Consider the following 25334-nt stretch of genomic DNA (forward strand, 5'->3'; position numbering starts at 1 on the left):
TCTTAAGATTCTTCCAAACTGGTAGTGTCTTAGTTTGGAGTTTTCAGTATTTACCCTGGCTGCTAACATGAGGATACCAAGTTAGTCTTAATTTTAGTATCCAAACCAACCAGTTACTAAACTCCTATGGTCCTATTAACCTCTGTATGTAAAACACAAGACAGAATGTGGTTCATCTTCTCTGTCTATGAGAAGCTTTTAGGAGGGCTAGTGCTCTCAGGAATAAGTGAATCCCTGCTAAAGAAGGCAGGATTACCTAATAATGTGCCTCCTTATAAAGAAGGCAGGATTACCTAATAATGTGCTTCCTTTCACAGTCTAGAACTTAAGTCATGCTGCTATAAAGAATGAAACCAAATATCTTTTTGCTTTCCCCCCCCAATTGGTTCAAAAAATTAGCCTAGGATGAAGAGTCACAACTGAATCAGAATATTTCAGAAGGAAATTTGGATTCATAAAGAAATATGGATTCAAATAAAATATTTCAGTCAGAAAATTAGAGTAAATGTTTTGTAACACAACAAGAACTAAGCAAAGTGCAGGAATTTAAGGAAGAACATCTTTTAATGGTTGAAACCAGTCTTTCTGAGGTGACTATGAAAGCAAGAAATATTACAACAAATAACTATTAATGCATATTCTATTCTTTATAAACTTTCATACAATAATTCTTTATTCTCATTTACATCTTTTAATATTAGCACAGCATTCTGAAGTTGTGAAGCGTAAGTTGTAAGTAAATGAGTAGAAAGATCAAAATCTACTCAGATTTCCAGAAGAGCTGCAGAATGTAGAAAACGGCAAAGTCCTCAAACAGAAAGTCAAAATGTGCAGAAAATGATATCCATTTGCTTAATCAGTGATATATATATAAGCTCATATTGTTATAAACTAAGAATATAATTACAATGCTTGCTGTTGCTGCACAAAGAATTCCATAGAGAGAGAAACTTAAGTAATGTGTAATAAATGACTCAAAGGCTAATGATTTATTTCCCATTGTTAAATGTCTTTCGAGATAGTTGATTGTCTACTGAGAGTCCTAAGTCAGTTGCAAGTAAACACACACTGTGGGAGTGTTTTCCATTGATGAGAAAGGTAAGAGTTCAGGGTCCAGAATTTGTTTAGCGTATCTACTCCTTTGCTGAATTTGTCACCAGGGAACCAATTAGTAAATCAGTACCAAATAAAAATAATTGGTTCATGCTTGAGTCAGATCTGTAGAAACTGAAATCAATCCATTCGTGTACGTGATGAATTTTAAAAGGTTCCAGTTTCTTGTTCAAATATGGATTTAAATGTCATCTTAATAATCCTTTAGTAATGTGCTGCTGCTTAATGTAAAAAAAAAAAAAATAGTGCCACCATTTCTTCAACTGTAAGATTAGATGTGTTTTGTAAAAACAAAGCATATCTTCATTTCGTAGGTCAGTATTAACAAAGGTCCTGATTTTGCTGGTACATAAATGTAAAGATTCATTTGCTGCCTGGAAAGTAAAAGAAATGTTACTATTTATTAGAGAGCAGTGGGAAAATAAAATAGCTAATACTCAAATTCTATATATCTAAGATAGAATGGATATTGATGAATCCCTGGCTCTTGGAAACTCATGAAACTATATGAGGGATTAGATGTGATATTAGATATTAGATATGAAACATTTAGCATGATCTTGTACATAATAAAAGCTCAATAATTATTAGCGGCAGCTCTATAATTTCTACATAAGACAGCTTAGGGCCAACAGTCTGATTGGACTTTTTTGTTTTGAAGTTGTGGTTTTCAAATAAATATATTGCTTTATTTAGATTTTTGAGGGGTGCCTGGGAAGGGACAACTGATGAAAACTATCAGGGAGGCAGAGAATTCTCCCCCACAGGCCACAACGATGGCACTTATAATTATTAAAGAAAGGCTCTATTTAGGGAAAATGGATCAGGCATTCATTCCTGTTTATGTACAGGGGGACTCAGGCACTAATATCTAAAACACAGAGTCCTGAACCACCTCTATGATTTTGCTAAAACTCAATCGTCCATATTTACCTGATTTTTTCTCTAAACTCTGAGTAATTTGGTTTTACTGTGTTGAACATTATTTTCTCCAATTCTCTTCTACTGTTATATTCAAATTATAGCTCATGAATTTTAATTGTTCATCTGGGCTTTCTCATTAAACATCTATGGTCCAAACCTGATTTTGGACAATGCATGGTCAGCAAGTCTACATACAGCAAACTTGTTTTTATATTAATATTATCTTCATTTTAAATTTCATTTTATTTCATGTTTATTTTGTAATAGCATATTTTATCTATCACTTTTAGTTCTCTTATTAATTTCTAGCTTACTTATTTTATTTTCTTTTATAAATTTCAATCTCCCCAAATATCTACCATATTTTATTTTATGTAGCTTTTCCTAGTCAGATATGTTACTTATTTTTTATTTTTAAAATCAACTAGAAATAATCAAGAAATGAAAACTCAGAATTTTGCACAAAAGCTATATATGTACTTTTCAAAGGTGACAAGTTTATCTCTTATCCCATTCCTCCCAGAATAAAAGATGTAATAATCTGCTTGATATTCATAGGCCTTATTTACTTATTCATTCAATCTTCATTTATGTCTTTATTTACACTAAGCACCTCAAAACTTTAAGAAAACATTATAAATGATAGTTGGCTAACATGTCCAGAAAGATTTGTAACTTAATTTATAACCCCTTTTTGACAACATGTAAAAAAATAATATGTAAACTAATATTACTGAAGCATTCTATATATTTTTGGTATATACTTACTTATTTTGTTTTCTTTGATCTGCATGCACAGTATGAAATCATAAAAGCAACAAACATCACCACACCAACACTGATTAAGACTGTTTCTATCAGACGAAGGAGGTTTATTTTTCCAGTCACTTTATTTTTGAACATTTCTGCTTTCTCATCACCAATGGTACCGGTCTGTAATTAAGTTAATAATTAGCATTCTGTGTGTAGATCAGTGGAGCAAAATACTTAAAACCCTTTACTTATGTATCACTCTTTTCTCCAAACACCTGTATAGTCATCTATATATGACAAGCCAATGGAATCAATTTGCATGTTAAAAGGCAATAAATGCCAAGATGGAATAAAGAATGAAATACAATCCTTCCTTTAGACATATTATCTAGCACTCTTCAGTATACTAGACTCTATTGATCTTTAGAGCTGTCTTACTGAAATCTTCCACAATTTTCCAAAGGATGTTTCCCACTGGCAAAGGAAAATGGTAAGGGTCGTTTCGCTTCCTCTAAAGGCTTATACAATGCATTCACAACGCATTTCCTAATTCTGTGGCTAATCATCCCATGGTTTACACTAAAAAATCTTGTCAGGCAATAGGACAGACTGCCTACCCATACTCTAACCTGGCTTTTATAAGCTTGGTTGGCTTTTATTAGCACTAAAATTAGTAAGTCTTGAATTATTTAGACTTAGAAGTAGGCATGACTTTTCAACACAAGCACTACAACAGCAACAAAAAGGTTTAAAAGATGCATTTTGAAAATAATCTAAAATGATGGGAAGTACTTTATCTTTCTAAAAGAAAAACACTGAAAGTTACACCAATTTGATATTTCTGTGATTTGGTTCATTCAAGTAGCTATAACTAATAATATATAAACTCATCTAAATGGGCAATAGAAACATACAACTTCTAATATTATGTATATATTTAGTTTTGAAACATCAAAAGCATTTTTATATACAAAGAAGTTTACTGCTTTAAAGACTAATAGATAAAAACACTAACCTCATTAAGCCAAAGAACAGGCACAATATAGTTCCGATTCAGATGCTTTAATGTCCTGTAATACACATTTAAAAAATTATGAAAATTTATACTAATACACATATATAACAGAAATTTTAGTAATTACTAGTATATTAAATATCCAGAAATTAGTTGCTCTTGCAAATCAGTTAAGTTCCTTGATTTTTATTCCCTGTAATAAGTCATTTAAATTTTAATATGGCTGTTTCTTAGATATCTTTTACTCTAAAAAACTTTCTAACACAGATTTCTAATTAGATTGACTTTTTCTAAGCACGAATTTTTCCTTTGAACAAATTTTACCCAAGAAAGTAAAATATGAATTCTAAAAACTGTTGTCATAGAAATATTTGGAGAGCTAGTAAAATGAGAGATGCGATGAAATACTTAAAAACACTCCAAAATATGTGTATTATTGCAATGAACACCAGATATAATTCTAAATCTCAAATAAAAGTTATAAGCATTTAAAGATTATTTAATGACATTTAAGCCAAAGGAAAGTTGAAATTTTATATTCTTTCCACTTTCATAGATTTACTCACATTCTTACAAGAAAATACTAAAAATCATGTAACAATAACTTTGTTCAAGAGACTTACTCAATTTTTTTCGCTGGCTTGACCAATATGTTGATCTGCAGCCGTTTTGCAAATTGTAAAGTGAATCCAGTTATCTAAAAACAGAATAAACTAAAATAATTACTAACTTATTTTTAAAACACAATATCCAAATTTTATTTTTATTGTTATATAGAACTTAAGGTAAAACTGTTCAACTTGAAATTTGTGGAATTTATTAAATAATTAATTGTAATGGGACATATTAAATGTATTGCATATTTAACTCAATAATTACATTATATGTATACATGCATGTGGGTGTATATACATATACATATGTATACACACACTTGTATATTTTTTGTCCAACATAATGTCAAGGTTTTAGTTAGATTTGTGATATTTACCAAAGAAATTTGGGGAATCAACAATAACAATGATAGTACTAAAACATAAGTGCTCATACAGTTAATTTAATTCCTGAACTATGCATGGTCAAATATATATTTAGTCAGAATCCATGTATTATCAGTTTAATAATATAACATATCATTATTTAAATTGAAACATGACTACTAAAAGTCTGGTGTTTCATTTTTTTGAGATAATTTAAAAATTAAAACTGTTGTGGTATAGGAATTTTTATAGATTTTTCTTGCCACTAAGTATAATAGATCTTGCCACTAATTCACATACACCCATAAAATCTCCTTTGGTCCTTCATAATATATATTATGTCTCTCCATATAAACAAAACTTATGATTATGTGTAAAATAAGCATAAACTAGTAATTTATATCAAATTGTTTTAAGACAAATAGAATTATTTCAATTGTTGGCACTCCTGAACTATGAACCATTGAAAAGGCTTATAAAATTCTATATGCTTAAAATTTAAATTTAATTACCTTGATATTCCATAAGCAATAGGAAAAAAACAATGCAATTTTCAGTGAAATAAAAGTAATACATCAAGATCATGATTCAATAAATGTGATCAATGATGCGATTGACAAGGAGAGAATTTATTTTTTCTTTCGACTTCATTGTTTTAAAAAACAATATTAAACAAATTAGATCAATAGTATATTTGCTTACAGGTTCAACATCTAAGTATGTGCTATGTTCTTCTTCATTTGGATTTAAGCCTTCAATATTTTCTGCAATTTCAGGACTTGCATGTAGAAAATGAGGAAGTGAAATGAACACCGGTTTTCCTAGAAACAAGTTTTAAGAAAATAATTGGAGACAAATCATTTTCCTCATTTCACATGCCACTCAGAAAAAATTCCTTAAAAATAAAGATTCTAAATTAAACAAATGCACAGTTGAGTTTTAACATTTATTTTGGGGGATGAGAGTGAGAGATGATTATAACATGTGATCACTATTACATAATAATAAAATATAAAATTCTGTATCATTCTATTAACCTAGTAAGTTGGTGTCTGTTGTTCATTCCTTAGGCGTTAATTTTTAATATGTAAAGTTTAACTGCTGAACACAGTTTCATCCATAAATATTCATGTTTCAGGCAGTAATACATCTATGAACTGATAATTAAGAGGTTTTTCTTTCCTTTTCATACTCATTCCAATATGAAGAAGGTGAACAAAATAAGACACTCTAAATTCTGTTTAAGTCAATTATTGTTTCAGCAACATACTATTTTCAAGGGGGAAAAAAGCTAGAAAAATGGCAGAAGGATAGTTGGGATGCTCAAAGTATTCTGGGAATTATTCTGTTTTACTCTAAATCTCAAAGGAGAACAATGATTTTGCATAGCAAAGGAAACTATCAAAAATGAAAAGAGTACTTAAGGAATGGGAGAAAATAATTGCAGACCACATATCCAATTACTAGTTATTATCCTCACCTTGTTTGCATTTGCTAATATCTAGCACACCATAAAATGTACAATTATTTGAGACCTCTCTGTCTACACAGAAACAATGGTTGTCTGGATTTTGAAATGGAGATGCAAATGCCTTGGGTGGAAGAATAAACCTATACACAGGAATTCCTTTCAGATCATGTTCGGCTCCAAACACAGCATAGATTGACCTAAACACAGAGAAGAAAGAGCTTCATTCCAGGAAACAATTACATTCTGGAGATCAGTTTTTTCTTAGTTTTAAACTTGTTTTCTTTCTTTAACTTAGAAAAATCTGATATACTCTCAGTAGAATTCTTGTTTAATTTTTGGGAAAAAAGTTCTTGTAAACTTTTAGGGCATACCAGAACTTAATATCTGAGTATGAGCTATTCTTACCTTTGTTTTCAAAAGCTAGTAAGAATAATTTTTGCTTATGAAGTACAGTTTTCGTAGTTTATTTCCTCTATAGATTAAACATTTACATGACTCTCAAATTCTTTATTTGTTCCCAGTTCAAATAAAAATAAAATGCCTTTCAAAACTTAGCCATGGAGAGAAAAGTCACTTATTTGCCAGGGTGTGTCCATGTGAAGGTTTGATATATAGATATAGATAGAGAGCAAGAGAGCAAGAGAGATAAACAGACACACTACACCTCCATCATTTACCACCATATCCACCATTACCTAGGCAATGTGCTGAGGTTCAATACATATTTTATTTTACAATTCTAATAGTTTTATCGTTTGACCGAAAGAAACAATTTTACCTTTTATTTTAATTAAATGTATTGGAGTGACATTGGTTAATAAAATTATATAGGTTTCAAGTGTATAACTCAATAATACAACATCTGTATATTGCCTTGTGTGTTCAACACCCAAAGTCAAACCTCCTTCTGTCACCATATATTTGACCACATTTATCCTCATACATATTTCTGACAATCTCCAGATAACTCTATATGAAAAAAATTACTGCTTTCTTCAATTTTACAGACAAGGAAAAGATGAAGAGATATTAAATATTTGCTCACAACCACATAGCCTTTAGGAACCGGGCTAGGATTCAAACATATTGGTGTGAGCTTCAATGCTTGTGTGGTATCTACTAGGCCCTATCAATTTGAAAAGATGCCATAGTAGCAGTAGAGCACATTAATTGACATAGTTCTGTGACAGTGACATTATCTTCTCTGGACATCTCTAGAAAAACTGGGCATAGAGGCTAGACTTGGCGATTATTTAACATACCACCAGTTTAGTTAAAAAAAGGAAAAATAGTTCACAAGAAGAAAATTATTTGCATTATGCAAAATATCTTTCTATATTCTTCCATTTTTTAAAGAGTTAATAAATATATTATGAGTACCATATTGTATTTATTTTTAATCAAGAAAAATTTCCCTAGGTGTATTTCATTTTTCTCAAATAACATTACTAAGTATGAGCTTCTTGGTGTGTGTTTTATTTCTTGGTTACTTGGGGAAAAAAGTTCTGACTCACAGAAATACATTGGTGTTTTTGTCTTACCTGCAAATGTCAGAGGAAAAGAATTGTAGTGTCCGTGTCTTCTCAACAAAAGGAGGAAACGAGGCTGCATCTATTTAAAATTAAGCCAGTGGCAAGAGATTAGATGTAATGTGTGTCCTAGAAAAACCTAGAAATCTCTATTCCAGCATTGTCAATAGAAATAATAATGCAACTTGTATGTAATTTTAAATTCTCTAGTAGCCACATTTTAAAAACTAAAAAGAAACAGATATGTTTATTTAACCCAATATATCCAATATATTGTCATTTATTTTTTTTTCAAAATATTGTCATTTAAACACATAATAGAGTGGCACTTTTCTTACCGTGATGTTCATTCAGAACTCCTTATAGATATGCATTGTTCTTACTTTTGATGGTGATTCATACATTTGCACTAATGACTGATTAATATTTTTTAATCATTTATTAAATTTCTCTCATTTAACAAAATTCCTTGCATATGATTTGAAAACACATCCATCAAACTAAAAGGGCATTTTTTGAGTTTACTGAATTTCTGCTGTGATTATGATCCATGGCACACACTGGATATGTAAAGAAGTAACTAAATAACTCTTCCACTTGCTTCTTAAATATTTATCACCAAAATGAGCCACTACTGAATGCTTCTGTTCAAAAGGGTAAGACCCATCCCTCAATTATGAATTTCAGGTTATCCTGGTAAGTGTTCCAACCTTGTAATCTTATTAACTTTCACTTATATTCTTGTGATAAGTGAAATGAAACAGATTACTGAACTTGATCCTGGCAATGGGAGAACTGGATATTAAAAAGTAGTTTAAACTCCTCAGAGGTCCCTGAGTGGGCATTGCCTACAACTGTCTTTCTAACATCTTAACCATAAAAGGAAAAGGAAATGGTGAAAGTTTTAAAACTTATTATTTAAAACATCACTGATGGTTACATCATAATCTTACTAACAATTACCATGTCTCTTCGAACTGATTGAGAAGTTAGAAGAAGCATTTGTAAATCGTGATGAGAACATATCGAAACTTTTGTGTTTCATTAGTCTCTTTTCCCTAGTGTTGTTACCAAGGATCTCACAAAGATTACGTCAGAGTCCCCTGCCCTGTCCAATCTATGTTCCTAGTTTGTTTAATTTCTGTTTTCTCATCTATTTATATTATTGTCATTAATGAATATTCTACCTCCTCTTTTAAAATTTCTCTACTCAACTTTGGACAGAATTGTTTAATGATTTTTTTTCTTAAACTAAGAATCTTTTAGTATTTAGGAGCAGCACAGTGTATTTCTCTCTGTATCTAAGGACTAAAGTTTCATGCTTATCCAATTACTAGAGTTAGTAGTATTGGGACACTTGACAATTTATTTGCAGAAATGCTTTACTTAGAAACAAATTTCTTCCTTCTCTTCATCCACCCCTGTGGCTCAAAGCACTACAAAGTAAACCAAACAGTGTTTTTGCTGTTTTTTTTTTTTTCTATAAGGGAGTGAAAACAAAATTAAAAATGCCAAACTCAACAATAGTTTTGGTGTTCCCTGTTTCCTTTTTAGTCCTTAGTTCTTGCAAAACTTTGTATTTCCTTAGTTTTTGCAAAACTTTGTATTTCACTTTCTTTATCTTTATTGTTTTTCTACAGTGTTGCTTCATCAACTTTGTAAACATTATTCTTCTTCCTCTACTTAGTTGTTGAAAACTCACCTCTGATTTAAATTATCTCATGATATTTGATTCTCATTATTCTTTAAAATTTTAATTCTTGAATTAATAGGCATATGTATACTTTGCTTTTCCTCAAGGAGTAAAATAAGCCAGATCTAACCACACTCTAAATCTAAGTTCATAGTACTATCTTTTTCCCAGTTCTAATTCAGAATGTCCATTTTTGCATACTCTTAATGGTTAGTAAATATCTAACTGTGTTTTTTGTTTTCTCTCTTATTCTGACCACCCTATGCAAAATAGAAGGCATTGTCCTGCAACTTTACCAATTTTACTTCAGCTTGAAACCTCACTTGGAAATATAATTTACTTTTGTAATGACCTTTTTTAATTTTCTCAATTTTAAATTATTATTTGTACAGTATTTACAAAAGATGTGAATAGTAACTATTTTTCTAAGTTTTTTAACCCCTTCTATTGCTAGGAAGTCAGTTCATTAAGTAAAGTTTTTACAAAGCAAAACATTTTTCCTAGTAATTCAGGAAAGGCTAATAATTCTCAATAGTTAATCTTCAGAAATCCTATCACATTAAACAGATATTTACTAAGACTACATAAGAATAGAGACTGAGTTATGTTGTGGGGATAGAAAGACAGGTCAATACACATTCTCCACCTTCGAGAATCTTGTAGGTGTGGTGGTGGATTTGTGGGGGAGAGAAAGGTGGATTCATTGTGATTATTGCTACAAAACAAATGCTCTTACCTGTACCATTAATCATGTCACAATAACTTGACCAATAGCTGAGATTCCTTAGGAATTAAAAAAAGAAGAAAATAAACAAAGACATTGTCATTTCAAGAGTACCCTTTTCATTTTGTCTATTATGACTCAATACTTCTTCTAAAATTATACAGATTAGACCTGGCAAATGCTAAGTTTAAGAAATGTTCTAAATCCTTCAGTTTATATATTCTTTGAAGCTTTCGTCTTATTAAATTAAGTACCTGATACCATTAAGTGACCAGATTATAAAATAAAAACTGCCAAATGTTGTTAAATAAAAATAAATTAGAATAGACACAGTTCTGAAAAAAAAAAGAAAAGAAAAGAAAAGAAAAACATCTACCAGAAATTTAGAACTCTACTTAGGGAAAAATTTTTTTCCAATGGCAGAAATAAGTTATTTGGTAGTGTGTTGAGTGTTCAAACTAAATAGGAGGAAAATATTAAGCGGGTAAATGATGTAAGCTCAGTATGAGAGAGAAGAGGAGAGTGGGGAAGAGGAAAGAAAAGCAGATATTTGATTAATGGAGATTGGAAACATGTACATAATCAATTTAAATGTTCCCGCCCTTTTAACTCTTGCATGAACTGGCATTAAAGTAGGACAGAATTTAATTTATACTCTTCTGTCTAGATTAGATATCTGTGTGTGTGTGTGTGTGTGTGTGTGTGTGTGTGTATGTTTGTGTATCTGTCTGTCTGTCTTTCATAATAAAAAACATAGTAGTAATAGTTTCTCTGCATCCTCAGCTACATTTTGGTGATGGAAAAACTTTTTCTCCCTCCTGACATATCATCCAGTGAGATGTCGATGCAAGTTGATGCTTCTTTTTAAAAATAGATTAAGCTGTTAATCCTACATAGTGTTGACATAATCAGTTAAATAAACCTTACCATAATCTTAAACTGAAATAAAATTTTTACTTCAATTAGTAGCACTTAGCAACTCTCCTCAAAATCTCTCTATATATTGAAATGGCGGAAATTTTCATGTTCCTCACTATAAAAATAGTGATGTGATTTTCCCTGAAATAAACGTTTAGAAGTATTTTTTTTCCTTCACTAGGCTTTTCTATAAAAATATGTGCTTATAAACTCTGTAGAAGAAAAAATACTACACTAGTGACTAACTGTTGTGTGCAATTTTTAGAGACTCAGCGTGAGAAAATGATTTCTTATATTCATAAAAACATTCTATCTCTATTTTGATTACTTTATTCTTTTTTTTTTTCTTCAGGAATTAAGTTATCCAGAGCATATTTATTAAGTTTGAGGAGAAGAAAAGTCTTTCTCCTCTGATATTTATTAGAGTTCTTCCTACTTTACACATATGATAAAGTATCAATATTCCAGGTGACTAGACAGGAGCTTGAAAAAGGAAATTGTAGCTGTCTGGACATGTCTTATTCTATTACTACTTCAAAGGAGGCATGCTCTTTATTTTTAAGTTTAATATATAAGTTTAAAACTACATAAAAATCCTAATTCCATTTTTGTACTGATAAATATATCAATATATCAATATAGAAAATTATTTTGAGAAAATTTTGAAAGAGAAAATCATTGAAGTGTTCACATGGATTCATTAAGCTTTTATCTTTATAGACACATTAGGTCATATCAATGGAATGAACAATTTTTATTTGATATGCTCAGTAAAAAGGTTTTAAAACCCAATAAAATATATTTTTCTGCCGGCTAGAGGATTAGTTGATATATTGATTTTCTTTCTTTTCATTTGTGTTTATCTAATTGTATGGGTACACTGTAATGCTGGTTATGCAGTAGAAATGGAAATAGTCCCTTCGTATTTCTTTATTAAGAGAACCTGTAGGTAAAGGAAAACCTAACTCTAAAATGATTTTCAGCAGCTATGCACTAGTTTGACTAGTTGTTATAACTAAATCATTAATACCTGTCCGAAGAGGAATTTTCAGGGCTGAGATACAAGCAGGTTTGTTCTATAGGTTGATGTCTGTCCTGTGCCTTCCTAGTTGTTAAAAGAATACTGCCTAAAAGTACTCTAGTTACCACACACTTTACCTGATACTTACTTTTTACCTTTATAAGTGTCAATTACAGCAACTTTGCTTATGTCATCTTTTCCATTGAAAACTGTATAAACTCCATCTGCAGTATCGTTGTACTGAAAAGATATGTACAAAAAAATTAATTCTAGAGCGAACCATATTTTCCAAGTTAAAAAATATGTAATTAATTCACTTTTGCATTTCTCAATGTTTAGTCATAATTCTTTTATATAATTTAAAATGCATATGCAATAAAATTATTGGTCTTTAACATGTTAAAAAGATGGAATATAAAAAGTACCTGTAAATAAGTGCTAGATGCTGAATCAGAAGAAGAAAACAAATATCAGAAAATGGCATAATCCAGACTCTAGTACTCTTTGTCATAATTAAGCCAGCAAAACAATTTTGATTACTACTACTATTACAAAATCTATAAGAACAATGACAGATTTCTGGAGGTATTCTAAATGTTATGATCTTTAATAAGTGGTTAACAAAAATTAGGTATACAAAATTACAAGAAAAGAGTTACAAGTATCTGAGTTAAAAAATAACTGAATCTCTGTTCCCTTAATGCTTTCTCCATGACACTTAATTGATAGATAACCTTGCAATTGTAAATACCATCTAAAAGGAAAATAACAGTAATAAACTGGAGAATATAACTAATATCACTTATTGTGACAAATCATAGTCAAACTCCCAATTCAAGAGTCAGCTTGTTCAATTATAATTCAAAGCACTAAGCTATAACTAATTATATCACTAAGTTCACATTTTCCTTAACCTCCAAACCGTCATTTCATGACATTTATGGACCATTAAAAGTTCTTACTAACAAACTCCATTAAAATAGGACATTGCTAATTTATCAATACTATTCAATGCAAATTTAGGCTAACTTTTAAATTTACACTAAAATAATTTGTGACAGGTCCAGAGAAGGAGGATGATAGAATGAATACATTTAACACAATTAAAGGTATGGTATTAAATTCATTTTTTTGAGAAGGAAAATCAAAACAAAAATAGTGATCAAAGCCTTACTAGCTTATAACCTAATTTTAGAAAAATTGTTTATTTATTAAAGAATGGAAATTGGATTAGATCTCAGCTTCTTAATTTTAAATTTAATAGTTAAATATAGATAAGTAAATTATCTGAACTAGGAAAGTTCGGAAACCATGCAAGAAACTTTCAAAAATTAGAATACATATTCCCTGATCAAAAATAGGGTTAACACACTAAATTATAAAATTATGAATTTCCTATACATTATAATTATCTAATTGAAGCATAACAATATTGACATTCATATTTGGTACTCACAGGAAAAAATGCACCAACTGTAGTAGTAATAGGGTATGGAACCAAACTCAAGAATGGATCCTTATAGCCCCACAATAGTTCTTTCACAGTTCTCCTTTGAAACAGAGATGATTTCGACTTTTTGATAAGCGAATTGAGTAACACTTGAACAAATGCATTTGGATAGAGATGGGGTGCAGCCTACAAAAAAAAATCACCGTTTAAGACACCATTTGCTGTATCACATATTTAACAAATAAGTGGACTAAAAACTAGAATTAAATTTAATAAAAGCTTTAAAACTGTATCTGTAAAATTACTGCCTTTCAGACAAGAAAAAGCTAAAGAGTTCATCACCACCCAATCATTATTACAAGAAATGTTATAGGGACTTCTTTAAATAAAAGAAAAATAATTTAAAAATATAAACGATAGAGAGCATGCAGCCAGGTAACTGGCACGGACCCACAGCTGGCATTAGACCTGAGTTCCCACAGGAATGCCCAGGCCTAGAGGGGTTGCTGGAGAGGAGTATGTGAATGGAAGGCCTTCTTCTTAACGGAGTCTGACGGGGGAGAATCTATCCGGAATAAGTTTTAAATTAGAGGGAACAAATGGCGTAGATGATAGAAGCTCTGTTAATCCCTCTGGTGACCAAATCAAAGTTGTGATGAAAACAAAGAGCAGCAGCAAGGAAAAATTGCCTGGGATCTAGAGGAACAAGCCATACAACTAGGGAGAAATCCAAGAAAGCACCCTGCAATGGCAGAAGGTAGGACGGGGTGAGTGGCTGAGAGAGTTGGAGGCTGCGGCAGCAGCAGAAGCCTCCTAAAGGGGCTGTGTCCATGAGTGGATTTTTTGTGGTGATGAACCTACTTGCTCTGAGCACCAGTGCCAATTAGGCTGAGCACAGGGGGCACCAGGGACTTACAGGGAACACTGAGTTGTCGGAGTGAAGGCCAAGGTGAGACTCACTTTGTAAAGAAGTGCCGGTAGTATCCATTGTTCCTTGTTGAGTGGACACAGTGCCACCATAGCATTGACATCATCAAACTTGATAACAGAGGTCTCTCCGCCCAGAAGATTCCCTGAAACCCCACCTCCCCCAACTTGCGGCTCCACCCAAGCAACATCCAGATATATCCTCAGTGAGTCAGGTGCTCCTTGCTGAGCAGCACCTAGACTCACGTTGGAGGCAGCTGGCCTCAGATTCTCGTGTGGCCTTTTGAGGCAACTATAAGCACAGCATTTGTGGATTGCTTGACAAATCTTAACAGGTGGCCCCAGAGGGACAGAGGTTTGGGCTAAGCTTGGTCTGCAGCTGAACCCCTCTCAGGACTGTGCCACTTCACAAATCCACACTAGTAAGTCTGGAGACTTAGGAGCTTTGCTTAGTACATAGAAACAGATATGGAAAGGTAGCCAAAATGGGAAGACAAAGAAGCAGAAATCATATGAGAGAACAGAACAGAGATCCAGATATAATGGAGTCAAGCAAACTAACAGATGCCGAGTTCAAAACATTGGTTCTAAGATGCTCAATGAACTTATGGGAAGTGTAGATGAATTTAGTGAGAACTTCAACAAAGAGATAAAAAGCATAAAAGTAGAAATGGAAATTATAAAAGGGAACCAGTCTGAAATGAAGAACACATTATCTGAGATAATGTATGCTAGATGAAATAAACAAAAGAATGAACAAAGTGAATAAAGGAAAGGTTTAAATGCCCTGTTTAGAGGATGGGAAAGCTAAGGACACTCAGTCAGAATGGCAAGAGATAAGATGCCAAGACTATAAAAATAATTTAAGGAGCATATGGGACACTATTAAAGATCCAAATATCTGTCTGATCGGCGTACCTGAAGAAAATCAAGATGTTGAACAGCTGTTTGAATAAATAATGATGGAAAACTTCCCTAACCTGGTGAAGGAAATGGATGTAAAACCCCAGGAAGCTCATAGGATTCTAAAAATCAGGGATCCAAAAAGGCCCACACCAAGACACATCATAATTAAAATGCCAAAGTTTAAATACAAAGAAAGAATATTAAAAGCAGCAAGAGAAAAACAGATAGTTACTTATAAGGGAACACCCGTAAGACTGGCAGCTGATTTCTCAAAAAAAAACTATGCAAGACAGAAGGGCTTGGCAAAAAATATTCGACAGGATGGATACTCAGGGTCTACAAACAAGGATAATTTATCCGGCAAAGCTATCATTTAGAGTTGAAGGACAGATAAAGAGCTTCCCAGACAAAAATAAGCTAAAGGAATTTATCACCACCAAGCCAGTATTACAGGAAATGTTAAAGGGACTTCTTTAAGAAGGAAAAATACAAAAGACTCACTTCACATTAAAAAACATACACAGACTTAAAGGAAAAGGATGGAAAAAGATATTGCTTTGATAGCCCTAGAAGGTATTTAAGTCAGACAAAGATAAACACTATATGATTTCACTTATATTCAGAATCTAAGGAATAAGAAGAACAAACTAATTAAAACCAGACTCACAAATATAGTGGACAATTTGGTGATGGACAGAGGGAAGGGAGGTTTGGGGGGCGGGGAGAATGGGGTAAAGGAAAAAGAAGTACAAATTAGTAGCTGATGGATGGTCACGGGATGGGGAGCACAGCATAGGGAATGCAGTTAGCATTAATACATTGGCTAGATGGAGGGTCAGGGGAGGAAGGGAGCAATGGGGGGATCATTTTACGAACTATATAGATGTCTAACCCGATGTACTGTATAGTTGAACTAATTAAATTTAAAAAAAGAAAATCGAAAAAATATATAAACAATAAAATGGCAATAACTATATACCTATAATTGCTTTAAATGTACATAGATTAATTGCTTCAATCAAAGACATAGGGTGGCTGAATGGATAAGAAAACAAGACCCATACATATGCCACGTACAAAAGACCCTCTTCAGATCAAAAGACATACACGGACTGAAAGTAAAGGGATAGAAAAAGATATTTCATGTCAATGGAAATGAAAAAAAAAAAAAGAAACTGGGATAGCAATAATTATATCAGATTAAAAAAACTGTAAAACAAAGGCTATAACAAGAGACAAAGAAAGATCCAGCAATTCTACTTTGGGGTATTTATCTAAAGAAGCCCAAAATGCTAATTTGAAAAGACATATGCTTCCATATGTTCACTGCAGCATAATTTTAATAGCTGAGATATGGAAGCAACCTAAGTGTTCATCAGTAGACAAATAGATAAATAAGAGGTGGTACATATATACAATGGGATATTGCTCAGCCATTACAAAAAGAATGAAGTTTTGTTATCCGTAACAACATGAATGGACTTAGGACGTAATACACTAAGTGAAATAGGTCAGACAGAGAAAGACAAACACCATATGATTTCACTTATAAATGGAATCGAAAATACAAAATAAACAAACAAAACAGAAAAAAAACCTCATAGATACAGAGAACATTTTGATGATTGTCAAATGGGATCAAATGGGAGGAGGGTTGGAAGGATGGGTGAAAAGGGGAAAAGAATTAAGATGTGCAAATTGCCAGTTATAAAAACAGTCACGGGGATATAAAGCATAGGGAGTATAGTCAATAATATTGCAATAACCACATATGGTATCAGATGGACACTAGACTTACTGGAGTAACCACTTCATAAGATACATGAATGCCTAGTCACACTATATTATACACCCAAAACTAATATAATAAAACTAATAAAATGTAATTGAAAAGTTAAAAAATATATTTACAAAATAAAATTACTGCTAAATCTTGCCAAAACTAAAAGTATAATTTGTCTAACCCCAAGATAAGTAAATTTCTCTGCCTCAGTGTCAGACACAAGAAGATATTCAAAGTTCTATTTTGTTTAATGATATACTTTAAATAGTCTTCTAATTCAGTTGATTATTATATGATTTTTGTCATCTTTCCTAAAGACCATAACTCTATTCAAAATAACAACATAGGAACACATCTTTATAAAAATGACAGAATAAATACTATCTAATGATATCTAATCACAAGATTAATTATAGTGGATTCTAAGTATTTCAAAACAAATAATTTTGTCTACGCACAGCAACAGCCAGATTGAGAACAGTCAAAGTGTCATCCTCTGTTCCACTTGATAGTGAAGGTTCAAAAATGGCAGCATTGGGCTGTACAAAAGAGACTGTATTGGTCTCAGGGTTGTGGGTTATATTTTCCTTGGCTAGAAAACGAACTCTGAAATACAGAAGTAAATACAATTCAAAATTATTATGTCAAGTGAACATTAGGTCTCAAATGTCATTCATTTGTGCAACAAATAATTTTTGAGAATATGTCAGATATTATGTTAAACAATTGGGTTTAAGTGATAAAGAAGCCAATGATTGGTCTCTAGCAAATTCGAGAAGAGGGTCTTAAATTTGCATAGCAGGGAAGAATATGTATTATTATAGGAGTTTACACAGAATCTATGGGAAAACAAAGAACAGATACTAATCCAGACTGGGATGGTCATGTTGGAGTAACAGTCAAGATACATAAGTAGTCCTAATTACAAATAGAAGTTTAGTTAAGTGAAATAGTGTATAAAGTAGTATTCTATGTGTAAGATAAGAAAGAACATGATATATTTTTAGAAGTGCAAATGGTTAAATTTGTTTGCATTACAGAGTGAGAGAGTAAGGAGACTGGTGAGAAATAAAGCTCTTGAAACAAGCAAGATCACAAACACAAAAGGGTTACACATCCCATACTTAAATGTTTAGCCTTTATCCTGAGGGTAGGGAGGAGACAGGAGAGAGTTAAGCAGGGAAATATTAAGAACACATTTTCTTATATTTAAAAAAATGCTCAAAGTACATAGTACAGCCCTGGCTTTTCCATATTTTCCAGTTCTGTAATGAGAATTAAAGATAACTAATGGAATATAATTTCCATTTTACAGACCAATTTCCCTCCCTCTCCCCTCCATATATTGAATACTGATTAGTTCTAAGCTCTTGGCTATAACGTCTCTAGGTTTCAAAGTACCAACTACTTTTTAGATATGTGGTGAAGGGTGATTGTTATGGAGAAAAATCTTTTACAAGTATAAGATATTGAGATGAAATCATGTATACTTCATTCATTGCACTATCATGTATTTGAATGTCTATTATATGAGGTAAATAGACAACTAAAATAAAGACTAAAAAAAAATGAGACTAAAATATTTTTTAAAAAGCACCTTTTACTCAGATATAATAAAAACGTAAATTTGTGTAGGGTAGGGATTATGAGTATTTTGTTCCCCAAGCAGTGCCTGGTGTATGGTGAATTCTCAATAAATATTTTTTGGAATGAATAAATCAATTGATGGCTTACGTTTTTTGAAAAAAAAATTCCAAGTAAGCTAGAAAAATATTTTATTTTTAATATCCTTTCATCAAAGTTTAATTATTTATTCTTTTTGGAGTATTGAAAACACATAAAGGATTATAAAAGTCTGAAATAGCACCCAAGACAGTCTATTATTAGTCAATTCCTATTTTCTCTCAGGCAATTTAATTTAAAATTAAATTACACATTATTAACACTTAAAATTGAAATACTTTAATTTTCAGGAACATTTATGTATATACAAAATAATTGAAATAATAGCAAAAAAAACTGACCTAAATTCTAGAGCTTACATAAATTGTACTTACAGCATTGTACCAGTAGATGGCACTCACTGAGAAAAATCTTATACTAAAGCTTATCTTTAGAATGTACTTTAAGAGAACATAATCACTCAAATTTTTTTGTTTAAAAATTAGAATGTATACAAGTCTTGGAAAGGGTTGGTTAATAAGGTCAAAGGAAGAAATTTGTCTTAAATTTTTCTTCAAGACTCCATTCTTTGTATTTCTTCCAAAATGAAGTAACAACGACAAAAGACGTGTTGGATTTGAGAATATTTTGAAGAAATAACCAAGTCTTCAAAGAGATTGTAGAGATGGAGTGCGCGTTAGAATGTATGTAATTAAGATCTCAATCCAGGAAATTTATTCTCTGACCCATGTCATACCTTGTCAATCAAAGTTTCATAGAAGTCACTTGAGCAACTATTGACCAAATAAGCCTGTGGTTCTATTTGAGAAAGGCTATTCCTACACTACCTATTTTAACTGGATTCAGAGGATAATTTATGAGGAGGAAGGTTCACCTTAACACATGGAGGACACTTAAGCTATTAACTTTTTCTGAAAGGTAGTTTTCTCATTATTTAAGGCATCCTTAGCAGACACTAATGACTCAATTTTGATGATATCATGAGTCAAGATGACACCTACCTGATCAGAAATCCATCATTATATAACATTATTATATAACTAGGAATTTTAACATTGTTATATAAATAGGAGTTTACTATTTATAAACTAGCAAATCCAACTTCTCTAACTCTCCCTTTACTGCCTGTCCAAATAAATCAAATATATCTAACTTACCTTCCTATCATCCCTTAGAGATAGAGGTTAAAGTCTCTTAGAATAAACTATATATTAACTGTCACCTCTCAAAGCAGGACTAGAACTAGACTTAATATTAGGTACCTGTTTCCACACATTACAAGTACTATCCTAAAAGTAAAAACATAACCTCCCCACAAACAAACACAAAATTAAATAGAAAACATGAAGTTTTTAAACGCTGACAACTATTCTCTTTCTTCACATGTATTCGGTTCAGTCGGGTTATGATTTTTAAACAATTATGCTGAGATACTCGTTAGGTCACATGTGAATTCTAGATTTTCATATGTATACATCATAGCTACAACATTTTTTTGAAACAAGATATTCATATCAGCGTTTGATAATAACATAAAACTGTAAGACTGAAAAATAAAAATATTTTCCAAGGTAAGATTTTTTTTTTATGACAATGAAACCCAGAGTTGTGAGTAATCACAGATAAGTACCTAGAGACAGGAGACTTGGGGATAATTGGTAGGACACAATAGGCGCCAAGGCCCTCTGCAGCTTATAAATCATGTCTATGGCAAGAGGCACTACCCTCACAACTATCATTATTTCATTATATTTTTTTAATGTAAGTCATCAATCTAGAAACCTATTAATGCATGGGGAGAAAAATATAATTTTTCTATCTAAAAATATCTATTAGACTATCTAAAACAGATAAAACTATGAATTATAAGAAATCATTAAAAATGTACTTTGTGGTAAGAATCGATCATGATATATAACTAATTGTAATTATTCTTGAGGAAAAATCACATATTTGTATAACAAATGATACAGAACATAATTATATTCCCATATAGATATCATAAATGGTTAAGGTTAGTGTTTTTAGCATCTCAACACCCCTTTTTTTTACTTTGATGGTTGGAGAAAAGACATAGTTTATAACTTAAATAGGAGAAAATGTATGCAAAAATCTAGGCATTACCAGTTCCTAAGTCTATGTAAACATGAACAAATCACATCACATCCCTTTGTGTCAGTTTTTTAAATTACAAAATGAAAAGTTCTGGCTAATCATTTCCATCTAGTTCTAACAGTTCAACATTCTATTCAAAAGTATGTTAAACTATTAGGGAATGTAGGATAAAGGTGTAGTATATCCAGTCTCATTACTGAAAAATATATAATAGTGAAACTATTGAATAAATAGAAACACTCGTATGACCTGGAAATTAGGTTGAATAGAAATCTTTAGCAGGTAGCTGTAGTTATATAAAATCAGTTTAATGTTATGATTCTCAAATTTGAGTGTGTATTGTAATCACTCAGAGGGTTTGTAAAACTTATTTCTGGGTTCCAACCCAAGAGTCTCTGATTAATTTGGTCTAGGGTGGGGTCTATGAATTTGCATTTCTACCAAGTTCCCAGGTGATGCTGATGCTGCTAGTACAGGTATCACACTTTGAGAACCATTACAGTAACATATACATTCAATTTTAGGATTTTAAAATGCTCTAGTTTTTAAAATTCTGATAGATTTTTTCTATTCAGCATGCATATTTCAGAGTTGTTGAGAATATGTCCCACAAGTATAAAACACTTGTAACTTCTTAAATGTATTTAATGCTGGTCAATTTATAATAAATTCTGCATTTCTTATAATCATTATGTCCTTAGATTAGTATTCTATATAGGCAGAAACAAAATATTTCAATGTCTATTATTGGCAAGATAATATAGATACATTTTAATACAACAGCATTTGTCAAGTGGAAGCTTTTTCAGAAATACATATGGTCAAGGAAAGAGTGCCACTAATTTGAGGGGCCTACTCACCTGTACGTATAAGGACCTCTTTGCTTAACTTTAATAGTGCTGCTGTTAATTACCACTTCCTGTGGATTTTGCACATCAAAGATCCAAAACTGTCTGTAAACTGCTGTGCCTGTTTTAACCCAATTTTTAAAGGCAGTTGTACCTTCTTCAAGAGTAACTTCCTATAAAAAAAGAAAACAAGTCTGGGTTATTTCTTTGGAGTAAATATGGGTACTTCTGGGAGTTTATAACCATTAGTTAGCCAATGAAAAGATCATGTGCAAGTTCCTTGTACTCGAAATCCTTATAACATTCCCACATACGTGCAACAGAAATGTTTCGACAAATTATTATAGCATCCTCCTTAGTTAACCTTTTACAACAAAAATCAGTGTATTATACTGCTCACACTTCTGTTGATCTTAAAGCCAACCACTGGCAAGCTTTAGAGTGACCCTATGGTAATATTGGAACAGTTAGTAACAAGATTTATTAAGTGAATTTTATTAAAACTATTATAAAAATTTTTTATCAGGTAGAACATTAACTTTTCTTCTGCCCTCTGTGAGTTGGATTGATGAGACAAAATAGAAAACCTGAGAGAAAAATCTAGTGGTATGGGAAGCTTTTTCCTTTTCTTCAAAAGTTGAGCACTTCAGGGAATGATCACTTAATGCTTATTAAATTATTAAAACAAACACTTCTGGATAAAAAACATAAATATGCCTTCCTCCCTTTAAAATCCTGCTCAATATGGCTTCCTTAACTCAATATACTAGGACCTCCAGATAATCATGCTAAGTGAAATAAGCCAGACAGAAAAAGTTGAAAATCACATGATATCACTTATGTGTGGGATATAAACCTAAAAGCAACAAATGAATAGGACAAACAAACAGAGACTCAGGGACATGGACAATGGACTGGTGGTTACCAGACCGTAGGAGGAAAGAGATAGACGAGGTAAGGGGAGTCAAATATAGGGAGGAAGGGAGAGGGTGAAGTGTGGAAAGGGGATCAAATATATGGTAGCTGAAGGAAACTGGACTTTGGGTGGCAATCACACAATAGAATATATAGATGTCAATTTATAATGTACACCTGAAAATTATATAATTGTATTAACCAATGTTACCCCAATAAACTTAATTAAAATATATATATAATATATATATACTTGTAAAATATATATACTTGTAACAACCCAATAGTACATGTTTCCAAAAATTATAACAGTCTAATTCATTATAATTAGGTTACTATGTTCTAAATAAAAGGATGAAATAAGGAAGTTGTCCTAGTATTCTTTTCATGACAGAATCAGAAAAGCCTATATTAGAAATCTGTTCCTTTGCTTTAGGAGTTGTTGGACTGAATGGAAAGTCACCAAACTGCTCAGGGACAATTTCATTATCCCTAAAATAAGGGAGTTATTGATGTTCTTCGAGATTCCTTCCATGCCTTTCACTCTCTGTAGCAGGCACTATTTCTAATTAGGTACCTTGGGAAGAATGCCCAGCCAGGATGGAAAGCTCCAACTTACCTTAGTGTGCTAGAGAAAGAGAAATAAAACAATTTCACAGAAAATGAGACTAAAGAGACCCATGAATACTGGAACAATCTGACCTATTTGCTACCTTCACCTGGAAGTATCAACTCATAGAACGATGGATCAGGAAAGGACAGTGAAGATTATTATCACATTTTCTAGTAGAGCATACTGAGGCTCCAAGAAACCAGGTGGCTGGCCCAAAGGTAACCTAGGCAAACAGCAGAAAACTCACGATGAGAGTCCTAGCCTCTGACCCTTAAACTAGTCCTCTTTTACACCACGCTATTACTCTTTTTTTTCCGTCACCTCTGCACTTAGTTGGTAAAAGTCAAATTGTATTTCATATCTTCAAGAAACTTTACTTATTGCTTAAAGCAGAGAATAAGAGAATTCCTTAGAGAAGAACAGGGCTCCAATCTAAAATGCAATTACAAAATCCTGTGCTGTTGCAATCCATTTATGCTGGGTACATAGAAGTTACTAAAGTGATAGTAGACTCTATTACTTTTACAACCAATTGTTCTTGAAAAACTTTTTATTTCTTCCCAAAAAGTTTGATCTCCATACTAACAAGCCCAATGTTAAAACAAAATTACATATAGATGAAGTATTATGGCTATTCTTCTAAATGTAAAGGTATTTAATGAGGGTGTTGAAGCTGAAATCTATATAAAAGTTGAAACCTATATTAACTTACCCATTTCAAGAGACGTTATGAGGGGAAAACACACATGAACCCATATAAATACACATTTACTCTCTCACTCTAAGAACCTTAAGGATTAATGCAATATCGACTATCATGTACTTCTCAATTTATTTTATAATATTGGTCTAAAGAGAAGGGGACACTTCTCTTTCTGCACATATTTTATTTCAGTTCTTAATGAAAGGAAATCAATAAATACTTATAGGATCGAAAAGGGACTGTGATGAAATGTACTTGGCAGGACAGAAAACCTCTCTAACTCTAATGAATATGAATTTAATATCAAAAGACAATGTAAGTGTAATATACCTTTTTTTCTAAAGGCCATGAATCACTTTGACTTATTTGTTGATCTGGAGATATTTTTAAAAATGGAAATATTGAAACATAAAAATTTGAAATAAATACATTGAATTATCAACTGTGAGATTTAGGGACATCTAACAATATCCCTTTCTTCAGAGAGAAATCGGGCCTAGAGAAAACAGATATCTGATTCAGAAATATATGACAATATAGTAGCAGATAATAAAGAAATCAGGTATTTTCACTACAATCTTTTGTAATTTCCATAATACCATGATTTGTTCAGCCACAAAGAGAAAAATATTGAAGCAGTCTAAGTAAGAATGTATTTCTCTTCCTAACATTACTACATATATTAGAAAACTGTATAGCCTGAATACCAAGACTAAATATCACACAAGTTCCTCTTTTAAAATAAGCTAAAGAGTTTAGGACTTTGTGAATTTAAAAGGCCTTGACTTTAAATTGGATTTGGACTATCGAGCCTATTTTGCAAATCTTTCACGAATTTGAAGCACAAAGCTAATAAATATATATGCAGAAAAAGTAATATAAAATCCTCTCACTTGGCTGATGTGTATGTACATCAGTATCTGTTCCTGACTTTAAGTATATAGACTATCCAGCCCTAAGAATAGCTGGATCCCAACCTGAGGACTCTCGCATGGCATGGTCTCCAGCTGGGTTTGAAAGCCATTGACCTTGAAACTTGTATTCTGTTACATTAATTTGAAAGCAGATGTTTGGGACAGTAATATCTTCTATCTAGTCACATACTCACTTGATTATTACTGGTGCGAGAAACAATATTCATCTATATGACTGACAACTTTAGTGCAATTATTAAAATGCCTTCGAGATATTCCAATGTATAGAGTATGTAGGGTACAAATATATAAAGTATATTGTCCCATTTCTTAAGG

At 31.9% G+C, this 25334-nt stretch overlaps 1 protein-coding gene across 5 annotated transcripts in view; it reads right to left on the reverse strand.

Annotated features, from left to right (window-relative positions):
• Positions 1–545: 545 nt before the first annotated feature.
• The window catches only part of CD36 (CD36 molecule (CD36 blood group)), a 265165-nt gene continuing 240376 nt past the window's right edge, over positions 546–25334 (reverse strand). For all 5 annotated transcript variants that reach the window (XM_039849422.1, XM_039849424.1, XM_039849421.1 and 2 more), the window contains 12 exons: positions 21866–22026; positions 17666–17813; positions 13598–13777; positions 12290–12381; positions 10215–10261; positions 7798–7867; positions 6266–6453; positions 5488–5606; positions 4429–4502; positions 3806–3860; positions 2806–2970; positions 546–1487 (listed from right to left, as the gene is read on the reverse strand). In XM_039849422.1, the coding sequence (XP_039705356.1) occupies positions 2806–2970; positions 3806–3860; positions 4429–4502; positions 5488–5606; positions 6266–6453; positions 7798–7867; positions 10215–10261; positions 12290–12381; positions 13598–13777; positions 17666–17813; positions 21866–22026 (1299 nt within the window). In that variant the 3' untranslated portion in view covers positions 546–1487. The remainder of the gene's footprint in view (positions 1488–2805; positions 2971–3805; positions 3861–4428; positions 4503–5487; positions 5607–6265; positions 6454–7797; positions 7868–10214; positions 10262–12289; positions 12382–13597; positions 13778–17665; positions 17814–21865; positions 22027–25334) is intronic.

This window comes from Pteropus medius, unplaced genomic scaffold, assembly GCF_902729225.1.
Source record: "Pteropus medius unplaced genomic scaffold, Ma_sr-lr_union100, whole genome shotgun sequence".
Lineage (NCBI taxonomy): Eukaryota > Metazoa > Chordata > Mammalia > Chiroptera > Pteropodidae > Pteropus > Pteropus medius.